This window comes from Drosophila eugracilis, unplaced genomic scaffold, assembly GCF_018153835.1.
Source record: "Drosophila eugracilis isolate 14026-0451.02 unplaced genomic scaffold, ASM1815383v1 contig_498, whole genome shotgun sequence".
In the NCBI taxonomy this organism is placed as follows: Eukaryota; Metazoa; Arthropoda; class Insecta; order Diptera; family Drosophilidae; genus Drosophila; species Drosophila eugracilis.
The window spans coordinates 905,196-921,802 of NW_024573369.1; the positions used below are offsets into that span (position 1 = coordinate 905,196).

Below are 16,607 nucleotides of genomic sequence, written 5' to 3' on the forward strand. Positions count from 1 at the left end.
TAAAATAGCTTTAAAAATTTTGGCACCATTTAAGTCAATCAATAAATATTGTAAAATATGAAAAATGGAATATAAAACTTTCTTACTGTGGGGTTTTTAAAATTTGAAAATTCTTTTAAAAAAACTTTAAAAAAAATGGATATTTCCTAACTAAAATTTTTTTTAATTCAAGATATTACCAATATACCACAGATATGGATACATTTCTTACGGCAACCTGACCCATAGTCCAATGCTGAAAGCTTCCGAGCAGTGATTGTGGAGGCTTGCGTTCGGGTTTCGGATTCGACTGAGACTTCGGCTTGTTGGGGCTCGGATCGTGAGTTTTGGGCCGGGCTTTGAGCCAGAGTTTTCAGTTGATCTTCAGCCGCAAAGGCTAGAGGTTCGAATTTGCTAGGATCGGTCCGCGTTCAATTTTCGCTATATTTCGCCCGCACATTGGCAGTTCCGTTACGTGAGTGCAGCGCCGTCGTCTCTGCGTTGCACAAAGCCAAAGCTTAAGATACAAAGCCCGAAAAGATACAGATACACGGCAACAACATTTCTCGGTTTCTTTTGCGCAACTTTGCTAAGAGCCCTCTCTATACAAGATACGAAAAAAGTGCGTATTTGTTGTGATTTGTTTTTGTTTGGTGTGCAAGTGGTTTTTTGTTTTTAAAAGGTGCATTAATTACCTGGCTTTTGGGCCTGGCCCTTTACACACCTTATTTGATATCTTTTTTTTTCGAGTGCGGTCTATGGTGCACAGTGGAAAAATGTTTACTTTGTTAACTATAATATTGATAGTAAATAAATGAGACAAAATTCATGTCTTTTTTAAAGAAATTTTTACGAAATACTGTTCTGTAAATTCTGCGATTTTCTTTGCTATCTGCCAGTAGGAACTGCTCATTCTATACAAACTAAAGGATTTCCTAACTATAAATAATATTTTAAAGAATATTACTTTAGAAAACTAATAATCATAAAATCACTTTTCAATCGCAGGAAATATATTTACATTTCCCAAAGTGAGATTTTCCTACGGTAGCTGCTGCTGTTGACTCGCAGATACTTCAATGTCAAAAGCCAAGATGAAGAGGGCTTGAAAAGGAGTCAGCAAAGAGGTCAGGGAAAATAAAAGCCACCTTTTTTTTTGCAGTGTGGTATTGCTGCTGCTGCTGCTGCTGCCGTGGTGAAGCGCAACTTTCACGCGCTTCAGGTGAAAACCGTGAGCCGGGTCCGAAATAAGCGAATTGAAGAAGAAGTTGAGGTTGAAGCCGCACAGCAGCCGAACTCACATAATTTGTTGTTATTTTGTTGTTGTTGATGTGTTGTTATTGTTATTATTATTATTATTATGACTGTTGTTGCTGTTTCTGATGTCGGTGGTGACTCTGTTTTTCCCCCACACATTCCCATTGTATTACTTATATATTTTTTTTTACGTGCTTTACTTTGTGTTTTTGGCTACTGTTTTTGTGTCAGTCGCGGGCTTTGCGAAACTATTTCAGAAATGCATATTTCTTGCGGCTCAAATGTGTCCAACTGAATGAGTTATGTGCATAAAATTAAGAGCACAGCCATGGGGCATTAGTCGTCGATTTTTCTTTGAGTGTTCCACTGCTTGCACTTCTGTGGTGCACTGCTTGCATCCAGTTTGTTTGATTTTTTTCTTCTTCTGAGATCAGGTATACCATATATTATGCATGTTTTGATTAAACTTGTTTGCAGAGAGGCATTAACATCAACACCTGACCTCCTCGCCACCCCTCCCCACTGGTAGATCAGAAAGAAAAAAAAACAAACTAAAAATCATGCTGACATTGACACGAATTGTCGACGGTAGCCACAACTAAAAAATAAAATAAAAATAAATAAAACAAACAAAAGTCAAATCATACAGTTTAAAGTTGAGATTCGAGCAAAACTGCCAACTGCCAACTTTAAATTTATGACTAAGATTTGTGGTGTGCGCGCGCTCTACAATTAAAGTGCATAAAATTCCACCAATGCCAGGGGCCAACAACAAAGTTAAATATATTAATTTGGCTTACAAATTTGTTTTCGTTTAGTTCGGAGGCGTAATGCACTGAAAGGAAATGTGGCAGGGGTTCTTTTTGATTTTAAAAGGAATTTTAGATCATGGAATATAATCCTTAGGAAAATCTTAATTAAAAATAAGAACTTTGATAGGTCTTTAAATCAATCAATGAACAATCATTATATTTGATATGATATTTTTCGCTGTGTGTCATTTTTCGAATTGCATTTGAAGTTAAACAATCCGATCGAAGACCCAGCGAACAATCAACTCTTGTTGATTGCTGCTTGTTGGTTGTTGGTTGTTGATTGTTGATTGAGTCGATTTGGCCGAGGAACAAGGTCGTTTACCACGCATATTATCAAATGCAAATGGGCATTATGTCTGCTAAATGCTGGAAAATCTCCTCGAAATTATTTAAGCGTAATTTCTTGGCTAATGGCTGTGTGTTGAATGTGTCTTTACCCTTGCCTCTATCAATTACATCAAAATTGCAGTATTATCTTTCAATACGCTTGTCATATTTTATATACTTTTTAGTAATACACATATTACTTAAAGTTCCCATAAAAGAAATAATAATAACCATGAAAGGAGACCATAAAAAACCAGCACAAACGAATTAAATTTCTTTTGTTCTTGTCAAAGCGAAGCCAGGCATGTAATTAAAAAGACTAATTATTTTTAATCTGGTGTGCTAATTGCGGTTGTCATTACGTTGGCCAAGTGAGTGGAAAGCCAAAGATAAGTCAGAGTGCTAGATTTTCCAGCTAAAATTCTGGGAAAATTCTCTTGGAATTAGGCCTAGAAAGATGGCAACTTTCATATTTTCTATTATTAAGAATATATTTTAGAGAGTTTTCCATTCTATAAAGATTTTCCTTGGTATAAAATATTCTTTTTGGTTTTCTCTACCTTCTCTTTAATCATCTCATTGTCGTTGGGTAACTGGGCCAGAAGGTTTCATAAGACATGTGAAATGATATAGTAGTGGCTGATTAGGTCAACTCGTTCCATGAACCATAACTGGCAACTTGATGCTGTCGCCGGGAAATGACAAAAGAGTGCTGCTATTTGGATTTGGAGTGTGTGCTGTGTTGTGATGTGGTGTGGTCTGGTGTGCTGTTCCCGAAAACTGTGTCACATATTTGTAATCCCATTCAATTGCATGCATGTAATTGTGCTGGCTTTTTCGGTGTTGTTTTTCTATGTAATTTCTGCCGTTGTGGCTCTTTACCGTTGCATCTAGCTGATTTATGGAATATTGTTTATTGTTTTTTTATGCTGCTGCTGCTGCTGCTGCTGTTCTGCATCGCTAATGAGGATTGCGTGGCAATCCCACAAAAAAGTTCTGTGATTCGGGGAGGCAGGAAAAGCACTTCGGCAGCGACCACAAATTGCATGTAGCAGCTATGGAAAGGTGCACAGAGAGAAAAAAAGCCAGCTTAGAGTTGAGCTCTCATTAAATCACAAGCATAATAGACATTTGTTGCACTCATTTTTTTCACAGTGTAACTACCAGCATTAGGCTGAAAATCCCCAAAGACGCGAGCGGAAATTTTATGCTTTGCTGGTTTTCGTTATATTTTCTTGCCCCAGCTTTGGCTCTCGGACTTGAATCGGATCGGCTTCCTCCCTTTTTTTTTTTTAGTTGCTGGGTCCGTCGTAACAAACAGGAAACTATTTTATGCTGCCATGCGAAAATTGGCTAAGGAAAAATGTATATATGTATTTTCGGTTTTTGGGTTTTCCTTACTTCTCTTTAATGTAGCGCTTTTGCCGCTGTTGTTGTTGTTTTTGTTGGGCTTGCAATCATACATCAGCCATCGGTGGCAAGTTCGTTGCCTAAGTCTTTCGTTTGGCAAGTGGCATTTTGCCCAGAAATTGTAAACGGATTGTACGTTGCGGGAATACGCTTGAATTAACCGTTAGCCCGGTTAGTTATAGTATATAAATCAGTGTTAAAGATCATCTAAGTTTTTAGCACCAACACCGTTTGAGAAATCCGACATGGTTACCCATAAATCACATTGCGTTTCTTCATTTTCCGTTCGATTTCTTGGTGGAATTTACCTAGCCAAAGCTAGGAGAGTGCAAAGTAATAATACTAAAAAGTTTTAACTATTGCATTGAGGTTTCTGTTTTGACAGGGGCACATAGTCATAGTCATAGTCAGGTCGTCTGTCCGTATGTCTTTGGCTTTGGCTTGACAAATCAATCAAATCGCTTCATGCGAATTTCGATTGCACAAAGACACAAGGCGAAGACAATGCATTGGTATTGTTTTTTGTGTTTTGTTTTTTTGTTTTTCGTCTGGCATTTGGCAATGCCGAGTGGCCATTTCCATTGTCCGCCATTCGTTTGGCTCACGTCCAGAGTTTAATGAGACATTCCGGCGGACGGATTGGCGAATGGACGAACAGACGGACGGACATAAGGTAGAAAAGCACAAGCCGCCAGCTACGAACTGCACTTTTCTTTGGCATGGTTCGGTTTTCTCAATCGATTTGCAGACTTTCCCAGCCAGTTCTCAGTTCGTCTCACTTTTTCCCCATTCAAATGAAACCTACACTGAGGGAAAATCAATTTGAATTAAATATTCATGGAAATGCTACTTGAACTCAATGCAAAATCTTTAAGAAATCCTAGGAATCCTTCTAATCTCCTCCTTTTTCTCAGTGTATTCTGAGTTTCTTATTTGCAGTACGTGCATCTGTTTTTCCCGCGTGCAGAGAGCTCTGGCACTCGTTCTTCGTAATGAGCTGAATTAGCCGGCAAATGCGAAAATGAGCAGCGGAAAGCGTCAGAGCCGCCAAATTGGGTTAATCTATTTGAAAGTGGAAGCGTTGGCCGCACCACCACCAGCCAACAAGCAAGCCAACTTTATATATATATATATATATATAAAAATCAGCATCTGATAGAGCTCCCATGCGAAAGTCGCCTTAGAAGCATTATTTTGTGCGTTACTTTCCATTTTGATGGCGATATTCGAGTCTCGGACTCGACTCGAGCTGATGCTGATGCTGACATTTGTCTCCGCTTTCTCAGAAACTTCACCTGTCAACCGACGGCTTTTTATTCTTTAACGGTACTTGGCTTTTAATTTCCCTTTTCATCAAAGCCCATCATCAACTTTAAACGTTCACACGATGTGAACAAAGGGCTCCCCCTTTTAAAGATAATTATGTGCTGGCATCCGTTGGGATCGGTTGGCTATAGCTAATAAAGGTGATCAGTTCAGTCACGGCAAGTTGAGGAAATTGTTATTAGCAGGATGCTACCAAGTCAAAGAAGAGCTCTCGTTTAATGATCTATATTAAGGAAATTGAGGCGATCTCTAAAAGTTAATACAACACTTTGGTTTTAAGTGATTAAAATAGTTGGTTTCCTGATTTGTATTTCTTGGAAAGAAACTTTAACATTTTCTTGGTCACTTAAAGATTTCATAGGAACTGCCTTTAGGTTTGTGGTTTCAGCAACTTAAATTTCCATATTAAAGTTAACAAGACTTAATGGATTTCTTTGATAAGTTGGTATTCATGGATATGAGTCATGATCATAACTCTATAAACTTCATTTCCTAGAAGCAAGCAATGTTTGCAAGACCAACAAACTAGTTCCCATTTAGGTTACTAAAACCTTTATGCCAAACTTCAGTTTTTGCCAGACCATTCTTTCGAAATCTTGCAATTGCAATATTATAAATGCATTCGCTGTCCACTGAACCGATGACAAAATATTCCGTGGGCGGTCAATTTCCAGAGGTTCAACGAGTATCTAACAATGGAGATCTTTTTGTAAATGTTGCACAATCGACAAATCTTTAGATGCTAATTGATAGATCATGCCGTCCGGTCAACGAAAGTGAAATGCTGTGTTGATTGAAGACCACAATTTGTTAATCGATAGGGGAAACAGTTTAAGTGCGGTTTCAGTTTCAGTTTCAGTTTCAGCTTCACAGATACAGATTCAGTTTCAGTTCCAGTTTCAGTTTGGTGTTTTTATGGCCAAAGGTTTTCACTTTCGTTTGTCACATCTTTATATCGTCGCCTGAGTCACACCTCCAGCACCACCATCACCACCTCCACCAACCACTCTTGCAATTTGGGGCCGAGTAAATTAGCCAAAAGTCAACAAATAAAGAGGCAAACAAACGCCGACGGCTCTTGGCTCTTGACTATTGGCTTTGTCTGGTCTGTGACTGTGCCTGTGCCTGTTGACCCAAATGTGTGATTCGGCCAAAAAAGTGGTCGGGCGGGATTTAGCGGCCAGAATGCTCGGCAGTCAAGTGTAAGGTCAATGGACTACTAATCGCTGTAGATGCAAGATGCAAGATGCAAGATGCCAGTTGCCCGTTGCAAGTTGCAAGACATTGTGCAGGGGACAAGAGACCATCGAGCAGTCGCACATGCGCAACATCCTGTTCGGGCGACACTGCAACCGGCCTATTATACAATGGCCAATGGCTACACAGAGAGAAAGAGCGATTCCAATGCTTTGCATATCAAATATAGTTAAATCGAACTTTAATTTAACTACCTTAGGTTGATTTTGTATTAGTTTAAAAGGAGTTAAGTTTGAAGTTTAAGTTTCTTTTGCTTCCTTTTTACACTTTTTATATATTTTTTCTCTGTGTGTAGCGAAAACGTTTAACGTTTTTGCGCTTGACTCTTCTGATTGCAGACGACTGATCGCCAGCCATCAATCAGGCCATCAATCAGTCAATGCCGCTTGTCGCAAATTGGAGCTGGAATTGGAGCCAAAGCCAGTGCCTGAACCAGAGCCAGAGCCGCTCTCCCTTCTCGGAGAAAGCCAAAGTCGCAACCTGAAACCTGGACAGTGGATCAGTGGACTCGACGACGAGGTCCACAATACTCGATACTTGGCATTCGACGAGATCCCAGCAGTGATTTGGCGACAGTGTCGGTGGTGTCTGCCTTTTGGCTAAGTCAGTCAGTGAGTCAGACACTCGAACTTGCAGTCATAGTTATAGTCACGACTCCACAACCACATCCACATCCACGTCGTCTTCGTTTTGGTTTTTTTGCTGCTGCTGCTGCTGCTGCTGCTGTTGTCGCCCGGCAGGTTCACAAATAAGTGAAAGTGAATTTGTTTATTGTATATTTTGCTATTACCAAAGCGAAAGAGACGCATAACACCATTCAGACAACATCTACAAACCGTCTACAAACTACTGGACTGGAGTCTGCAATTTCATTCAGTGCCAGCGATTGAGAGAGATCCCCCCAGAAGACAACAGCTTGTCGGATATTTAATCAATGAAGATCGTTGTAGAACAGCTGAAACTACTAACGAAATCAGCATGCTAAGTGCTAGCTATATATTTCTGGCTCTGCTGATATGCCACACGGGAAATGGTGAGTATACGCCCCGTGGGCTCCATTAACTAATTGCCAGACGGCGGCGCGAAGCATTAACTAATTTACTTAGTGCTCGACTTGTTTTGCTTTTAACGATCTGTAACTGTCTGTATGTATATGGTTTATATTATGGGTGTGTGGGTGGTGGCGGTGATTGTGCCAATTGAGAAGACGATCAACGAACCACTTCACAGCGACGATTGCACAATGGTCCAGAGAGCAGTGTTTTAAGGGGAATATAAGCGAGGTTTACACAAAGAGAAATAGGTATTAATATGGGTCAATATATCTTGAAATTTGCAGGGTAAAAAAGTTAGAACTTTTCCTTAAGATTTTGTGTTCTTTTTTTTTTGGTTTTCTGCCTTTTCTTGGAATAGAAAGCTTTTGAAACTCTAAACCTCTGCTTGATTTTCTAAGATATCTGAATAGACATTTTCTGATTCAATCTAATAACATTTTATCGCTTTTTTCCGTGTAGTTATTCATGTTCACAAGTGCCTGATTGTCTTTGCTGTGAAGGTAAAACCAATAAAGCAGAGACCAGCCAAGATTAGTTCAGCCTTGAGCTGAGCTCAGCCATGGACTGAAGAGCAGAGGACCTGGCAAATGCATAAATATATATGTGCATATATATTTATAAGGGAATTACTTTCTCAAGAGATCAAAGGTGTCTTTTTAGCAAGCTTAGAGTATCTATTGTGATCACAAACCCAGTAAAACTTAAAGTTCTCTAGGACCACAGAAAGGAATGTTCTAAGTTTGTTATTAAATTTCTTATTTAACAGTTCCATAATCCTAAAGCCTCGAACTCACGTCTTGCCATTATTGCAATTATTGGTTGCTATATAGATAGATATAACTATTTCCCCATTTCCTTAACTGAACGCTAGAAGCTCGTTAGGCAGACGACGCGTGTTGACAATTTTGGACCGTGGGCTTGGCTGTTGCCTTTAGTTTTGATTTTGAGTTTCAGTTTCAGTTTCGGCTTTTAGGTTTTTAGGTATTAGGCTTAGGCATTTTAAAAACGCAATCACGCTCCAGCGATCTATCATATAAACTCGCACACGAGCAGCGCAGTTATGTCATTCGCATGCCGTGCGTTTCGAATCGAATTGGGTTTGAGTTTTGGATTTGGGTTTTCTGTTTTGGGTTTTCGGTTTTGGGTGGCGAAGTGCACGGGGAAAACGTAAGGCGGAAAATTAAAATTAAAATAATTCACGCGTTGTCATTGGAAAGAAATTTTAAATACTTGTCACCAACTTATCGGCTTAAGCAATAGCTGTTATATCAGGCTAAATGATGTGCTGTGACAACTTTAAGGCTTGGCCCAAACCGGTTTTAAGACTGGGTGGGTATTCGAAAGTACTTAAAAGTTTAATTGCCAGTCAAAGGATAATGGTAAGGAAAACTTTTAACTGATTTTAGCAATGAAAACTAAATACTGCCTAAAAGTCAAGAATAAACTTGCTAACTGTTTTCAAGGCAGGCTTCCTCGGTTGATTTGGTTTTAAAATCTAAAAACAAATGGGAGGAGCTATGGCCAAGTTGGAAACCCAAAAAATCGAATTAAATCTAAAGTACCTGTCGGCGAACGTGCTTCCCATGCACATAACGCTACTTATTTAATATATTCGAATTTGATAGACCACTGACTCACGTTTGCCTGCCGTTTCTGGACATTTATAGCCATCGCCCAGGAAGTGGCCAGAAATGTTACCTCAGCGCCCTCGCCGTCTGACTTTGCAAAGCTATCGCAGGCCGTTCAGGATTCGCTGGTGGAGCACGAGGAGCGTCAGCGGGAACGATTACGTCGAGGTCATCGGTCGCGTAGGGCGGTGAAACGTGTCTGCTATGGCGAACTTGGTTGCTTCGAGGACTCCGGTCCGTTTGCCTATCTAGAGATGCTGCCCTCGCCGCCCGAGGAGATCAACACCAAGTTCTATTTCTATTCCACACGCCAGCGTTCGGATCGTCCACTGATGGAGCTTTCCTTTTTAAACATGACCAATGCCTTTCGGGGCAAACGGGAGACGGAGGTTAGCACCAGTTCACCAGAGGGCAGTGGCAGGTCATCGTCGTCCTCTTCTGCCCTGAACTCGTTGCCCTCCCAGAACTCCACGTTCAGCACAGAGCGCCCTGCCGGTGGTCAAAAGAAACCCACACCATCAATTGATGACCTCGAGGGATTCGATGAGCTGTCCGTGCGGGTTATAGTCCATGGCTTTGGCTCAGCCTGTCCACACGTGTGGATTTACGAGATGAAAACAGCGCTCATGGCGGTGGTAAGTAGGATGGGTTACCGATTACCATTCCCTCCCTTGTCATACTACATCCTTTTCAGGAGGACTGCATTGTGATCTGCGTGGACTGGGAGAATGGAGCCACCTTTCCGAACTACGTAAGAGCGGCGGCCAATACTCGTCTGGTGGGCAAACAGTTGGCCATGTTGCTCCGGAACCTTCAGCAGCACAAGGGACTCGATCTAATGCGCACCCACGTCATTGGATTTAGTTTGGGTGCTCACGTTTCTGGATTTGCAGGCGCTGAGCTTCCGGGTCTTTCGCGGATCACGGGCTTAGATCCGGCGGGTCCGCTCTTTGAGGCCCAGCATCCGAAGGTGCGGCTGGACAGCAGCGATGCCGAGTTCGTGGATGTGATTCACTCGAACGGGGAGAATCTGATCCTTGGTGGACTGGGCTCTTGGCAGCCCATGGGCCATGTGGACTACTATCCGAATGGAGGACGCGTGCAAACGGGCTGCTCGAATCTTTTCGTGGGCGCCGTCACCGATTTTATATGGTGTAAGTTAGGGTTAAGACTTCTAAAATTTCTCGAACTTACTAAGAAACTATATTTTCCACAGCTGCCCAAGCTGCAGAGGATGAGGAGGGTCGTTCGTTGTGCAACCACAGGCGGGCTTACAAGTTCTTCATCGATTCGGTGGCGCCACGTTGCTTGTTCCCAGCCTTTCCCTGCGGCAATTACGATGACTTCCTCAAAGGGAGATGCTTCCCCTGTGCCCAGGATGATGAGGACCTGGCCGAGGGCGTTCCAAGGTGCGGCAACATGGGCTACTATGCCGATCGATCCACGGGTAGGGGACAACTGTACCTGCTCACCCGCGAGGAGGAGCCCTTCTGTGCCCACCAATTCCAACTGCAGATCTTCAACTCCTTCAACGATCTGCCACTGCGGACTATAGGTCGTCTGGAGGCCATTCTCGAGGGAGATGGTGGTCTAAATGAGACCTTCGAGATATCCGAGTGCGTATGGGAGATTCCAGAACTCCTTTTTAAGGATCATAAATAACCGAATGCTATGTTCCCTTGCAGGAAAGACGATGCGGAGTTCTTCGCCGGTGACATTGTGTCCAAGATTATTGTGCCTCATCCGGCCTTGGGTTTCCCAACCACCTTGAGCCTTCACTACAAGTCCTACAGTGGGTGGTTGAGCAAGGGTCTGCCCCATTGGGACATTGACAAGGTGGTGCTGACGGACAGTTTTGGCCGAAGCCACTCCTTGTGTCGTCCTTCGACGAAACTAAGCAGTGGAAGTCCGGTACGCCTGCGTCTTCAGGCTGGCAACTGTGAGCTAGACAATCAGGAGGACTACGGAGCCTATACCACCCAACCACCTGCTGCTCCGGCGGCGGGAAGTCCCACAATGACTCCCACCGATGTACCGGATTCCAGTGTCCAGGAATCGGGCTTGGCAGCTTCGGTGGATGGCGTGGAGACAGCCAAACAGCGCAAGGACATCTTCAATTTGGGCACTAGCTTTAAGTTGGCCCGCAATCAGACATATCCCTTGGATCAGGGAGACGAGCTGCCTTGGCAACCGATTTTGGTGGGCAATTCGCTGGATAACGAGACTGCCGAGGCGGCGGAGTCCAGTCGAAGTCTCTCGGACTCGATTGGTGGCGAGATCTTTGAGCCCGTGCTCAAGGATCGTAGGCTGGCCGTGAATAGGGGGCGGAATTTGCAGGACTATGGCACTACCGACAGTCCGGAGATTGTGGAACCCGTGCTAAAGGCCACCACACCGCGTGTTAAGCAGGGCAAGGACCTGGATTTGTCCGAAAGTGAAGTGGCTGCTGCTGGAATGGTCACAACTTTGGGTGCCATTAGTTCTGCAGTAGCGGGCTCGTCACGCCTACCAGCCAAAACGATGGCGCAGGTGGGCACAGGACGATCTCCGGATCCGGATGAGCCGCAAACAGTGCAGCTGTTACCTTTTCGTTTGGGCGAACTCCTTCAGCGGGCCGAGCGGTATGCTCGGGAAACTCTTTTGCCGCTAATATCCGTGCAGGCACCTCGCTTCTTTGGCTTCAATGTGACACCTCATGATCGGGAGCCAGTGCTCCGTCCTGGGGATTCACGTAAGCCACGCTATATTCCACGCTATGAGGAGTCCGCATTTTTAAATACCAGTTCCAGTGCCAGGAGGCGGTCGCAGAAGGCTTCACGTCGATCGGCGGCAGTCCAACAGAGAAATCTCTTTCGGCTGATGCGATCGCGATCCCAAAGGCAGGGCGACAACGACAATGAGTCGGGCGAGCAGACTGGGGGGCAGACGGAACAGCAAAATGAGGTTAACTACTATACCAATGTCTTGCAGTCGGAGTCGAGATCTATGCGTCCCGAAACTCCCGACTATAGACCCGTATTTATCGACTTACCCACATATAAACCACAAATAGCTGCAGCTTCCGCTTCGGCTGCTGTTTCCACACCCCTGGCATCGGCTGCCGCTGCCGTTTCCGGTTCCGTTTCGAGGGCTAGAAGGCGTGGCCGATCACCAAAGCTAATTCCCTGATATTCAGACATTGAGATATTCAGCTCAGCTAGCTAAGCTGTCCCGCCATCGGGGATGAACACTTTGTGATATGCACACCAGATCGTGGCTATGGCACAGCTCCAAAATCGCAATCCCAAAACCCATTCACATTCACTGAATTTTCACCACACACCATCCATCCACACACACACTGTAAATATCCGAACGAGCAAGCAAAGATACATAGATATTGAAATGGAATTTCAAATCGTGGGCCGTTGCGTCGTAGTAGTTAAGATATTGAATGTAAGATTTTAAATGTGAGAAATTTAGTTGTTAAGATTAAACATAATGTCGAGGCTCTCGACTTTAAGATACCAGAATGTTATGATTTTTTTCATTTTTTGGGTTTAACAGTTAACAGTTCTCTTGAAATATATCTCTGAATTTATGATATTTATAACGTTTTGAAGGTAATTAAAAATCACTTTTCCGATTGACTCTGAAATAAACACTGCTTCCTGAGGCTCACACACAGTTAACTGCTTGCTCAGATCGACTACTTGCAAGCATAGCTGTCCGTTATTATCAGTTCACCATAGATCCATACTGCTTACCACACTGCTTAGCATTCAAAAGAGAAATAAAAGGCGGGCCTTTTGAATTTTCCTTTTAGCATAATTTATTTTATATACTTTCCATTTAATTTGTTTTATGTTCATAAAGTAACGTGTGTCTGCCTCTGTCTGTGTAGGTGTGTGTGTATGTTTTGTATGTGTGTTGAGCATGTGTGTGTGTGTGTGTGTGTCATGTTGTTGTTCTTGTTCTTCTTCTTTTTATATACTTTATTATTCACTTTAATTTGTTCATTTGTAAGCTGCTTTGATTTGAGATCCAATCTGGTTTTGTTTAAATTTACAATGATTGTAAAAATTGATTTTCGGTTATCGTAACCTTGGTTTTGTTTTTGGTTTTATTATCGATTGCTTTAAATTTATCGAAAGTCAAACGGTAGATTTTGTGCTTGCTCGCCTTGTTTGTTTCTTTGTTGCTTATTGTAGTTTATCTTTTTTGGTGTTTGGTTGTTTCTCCTTGTGTGTTGTTGTTGTTGTTGTTTTTGTTGTTCTGTTATTTGTTTGCTTCCTAGCTGTGTGTGAGTGTGTTAGTGTTTGTTTTGGTTTCGCTTTCTCTCGTATTTAATGTATAATAATCATTTTGTTTCGTTTTGTTTTTGGTTTAACTATTTATAAAACATTTCATTTTAGAATCTTAACAACATATATATACATGTATATATATACTATATACATATATATATATATATTTTATAATTGCTGCGGCGTTTGTTTTTGTTTTTGTTTTTGTTCTGTTATAATTTTATTTACTTAAGTGTTATTTATGTATACGTTTAATATGTAAATTTGTTTAGCATTAATTCATAAGTAGTTTTTTCCATATGCCCATCTTCTGTTGTTGCTGCTATTTGTTTTTGTTGTTTTGTTTTTGTTATTATTGTTGTACGCATAATTTACATGGAGTGACTACCGCATTCGTAATGCTAATTCTCTCTCTCTCTTTACCAGCTCATATTGCTCTACTTAACTCGCTATCTTTCCCTCCTATCCATCCCTATATCCTTCTATACCATACATATATCTCCTGCCTCCTACTTGATCTGGGCCTAATACGTTGCTCTCTGTGTGTGGTTGTGTGGTATTATCTAGGCATAGTTATCATAATTTTACTTGCATTTACTTTTATTGTTGTATTTCGCATGCTTGAGCTAAGTATATATATATCTTTTGTTTTATGTTTTATGTTTTTGTTTCTTTGTTTGGTAGTTGCACTTTATTGAATCGAAATGAAGACTCGGAATGGAATCGAAATCGAAATCGAGAATGAAGACTGATTTGATTTGATCTTTGAACTAAATGATGGTGTGGCCATATCAGACATATATGCTCTATATATCTAACTCCCTTAGATTGATCAATCTATAGGTTTAGCTTCTATAGCTTTATAGCATATATGTGTGTTAGTGCCACACACAGTTGGTGTGTATATATTTTAAATCTTTATTTGTTTTTAATCCAGTCTTTGTTTTTATTCATTTTATTCGCTTCTCCTCCTCCTCCTCCGGCTTCTCCTTCTATCCTCCACCTCTCTAATCGATCCTGAAACGAGCAACGAAAGAATCTCGGATTCCCTGGACATGGGGGGGCGGGGTCTATTGGGGGGTTGTTCTCTACTGGAAGGGGCAAGCTGGACTTAGCTGCAGACTGTACTTGATCCTAGGCATCATCTTCTTCTGTTATTTAACATAGTTCTCTCTTCCTCTTTCTCCTCACATCCGGCTCACTTCTTCGTCTTCCACTTTCTAATACCCTTAATTATTTTGGCAAGTTATCTTTACTTTGTTAATAGTTCTTTTTTTTGGGTTTTTGTGTTTTTGTTTGTTTGGATTTGTGACTCTTGTTTTTGGTTTATATCACTTTTAGTTGTAGTCTGGCCAAGTTGGTTCATCTCTGCACTCGCTTTTCATACTTTCTATTCCTTCTTTCCAACCTTTCATTCTTTCCTATGCTGTCTGCCTTTTCTTTCTTTTCTTCCTTTTTTTTTGTTTTTGGTTTTTAATAGTAAGCTTCATTTTTCTTAGCGATTTCTCTGTTTTTAATATTAGTTTGTAAATTACGCTTATAAAAAAAAAAATATTTTGAATTTGGTTTTTCCGTTTGCATGACTTGAAGACGATATGTTTTTTAATTGTATTATTTTTATTATTATTATTTATGTCTATATAGAGATTATTGTGTAATTATCGTAGTTAATATTAAGAATATTTTATATGCAATCTTGTGGTATTTGTTGGTTTTTGTTGGTTTTTGTTTTTTTGTTATTGCTCATTGGTTTTATCTAATCGATTGGCCGACCGAGAACTTCTCAACGAATCGAACGAACTAAAGACCAAACTGAATCCGGACGCAGGTCCCTGAATCCGTAAATCGATAAATTCATAAATCCGTAAATCCGCTAATATATATATATATAATGCTAATGGATATGGCCGGGACTTTTGACATGAGTGCGCGGCACGTACAAAAACATGGACTCGGGGATACTTCAACATTTGCTACTAGTATATACATATATAATCTATATATATATATATATATATCTATATATATATATAGGGCCGATCGGAGTATATATATATATCTATATGTCTGAGTGTTTGTGTGTGAGTGTGTGTGTGTGTGCAAGCAGGCGTGTGTCTTTAAGGCCAAATCAAGTATACGTAAGAATGTCTTTCGGTTCTAGTTGATTCTCCCTCTCTCTTTCGCCGCCGCTTTCTTCTATCTCTATCTCTGTCTACAACTTCATCTCCTTAACCTTCCTTCCTTCTTTCTTTCATTCCCTCTCTTTCTCATTCCCTCTATCGCTTTCTTTTTCGCTTTCGTTTGCTGTGTGCGTGTGGACGGTTTTCAAAGCTGTAAATTGATTCGATTTATTTAACGTTATTCCTCTCTCCCGTTCTCATTTTCATTTTCATTTTCATTTAAATTTTCTTTTGCTTTTTTTTTTGTTGCTTGGTTTTCCGTTTTTTTGCGGTTTTTTCATTTTTTGTTTTTACATATTTACAGATTGCTTCGGTATAAATATTGGTTTAAATTCTTCTTAATTACAACAAGCAGCAAATCAATAAAAACTTTTTATTCAGTCGCATATCTAACAAAAAAAATACATATTTGTATATATATAAATATCATATACATATATATATATATATATATATGTGTGTGTGTGTGTTTGTGTGTATGTATATATGCCTGCGTTAGCTTAGTTCCCCCAAATCTTTAACTATATCATCATCATCATCATCCTCACTCTCACTGTCCTACCCTGTCTTGTCTTCGACGTCTTCTTCTACTACGGTTTGTGAGATGTTTCTTCTGTGGTCCAAAGTAATTTCTTCTCTGATTCAGATTCTACCTCTCCTACTTATCCCCCGTCTTCTCTCCCATCATTTCGATCCTCATATTGGTTAGCAAGAGCAGTTAGAAGCAAAGCTTTTGTAGGTAGGATTCTAGGTATAGAGAAATTTAGATATGGCTTCGATCGATCGATTTGCACGCTAACATTCGGCACTATGCAGTACACCGCACAGTGAAGCAGTGGAAGCAGTTCGTACGTATTTGTATCTTATGTTGTATAGAAATTGATATATCGAATGCGCATGCAAATTGAAATTGATAATTTGTTGTCGGTTTTATCCCTAACGATATTTTGTTATTTACTTCTTTCTTTTTTTTTTCGCTTTTTAGTTTTGTGTGTGTTTTTTTTCGTTTGCGTGTTTGACGTCTTTTTTTCTAGGAATTTGACAAAAGTTGAAATCGCTAGATTGAACGTTGCTTTTGTTTTCTTTT

The 16,607-nt window shown here is 40.8% G+C and overlaps 1 protein-coding gene across 5 annotated transcripts; it reads left to right on the top strand.

Moving 5' to 3' along the window:
* Positions 1-373: 373 nt before the first annotated feature.
* Positions 374-12,566, top strand: LOC108116668. Of its 5 annotated transcripts, none has more exons than XM_017228684.2 (6): positions 374-661; positions 6,667-7,404; positions 9,094-9,689; positions 9,749-10,208; positions 10,271-10,670; positions 10,740-12,566. In XM_017228684.2, exons 2-6 carry the CDS (start codon positions 7,350-7,352, stop codon positions 12,220-12,222), a joined length of 2,994 nt encoding a protein of 997 aa, XP_017084173.2. In that variant the 5' UTR covers positions 374-661; positions 6,667-7,349; the 3' UTR covers positions 12,223-12,566. The 5 variants fall into 5 exon arrangements, with proteins under 5 accessions (XP_017084173.2, XP_017084183.2, XP_017084165.2 ...); XM_017228694.2 differs by having other exon boundaries at positions 6,710-7,404; XM_017228676.2 differs by having other exon boundaries at positions 374-601.
* Positions 12,567-16,607: the final 4,041 nt, after the last annotated feature.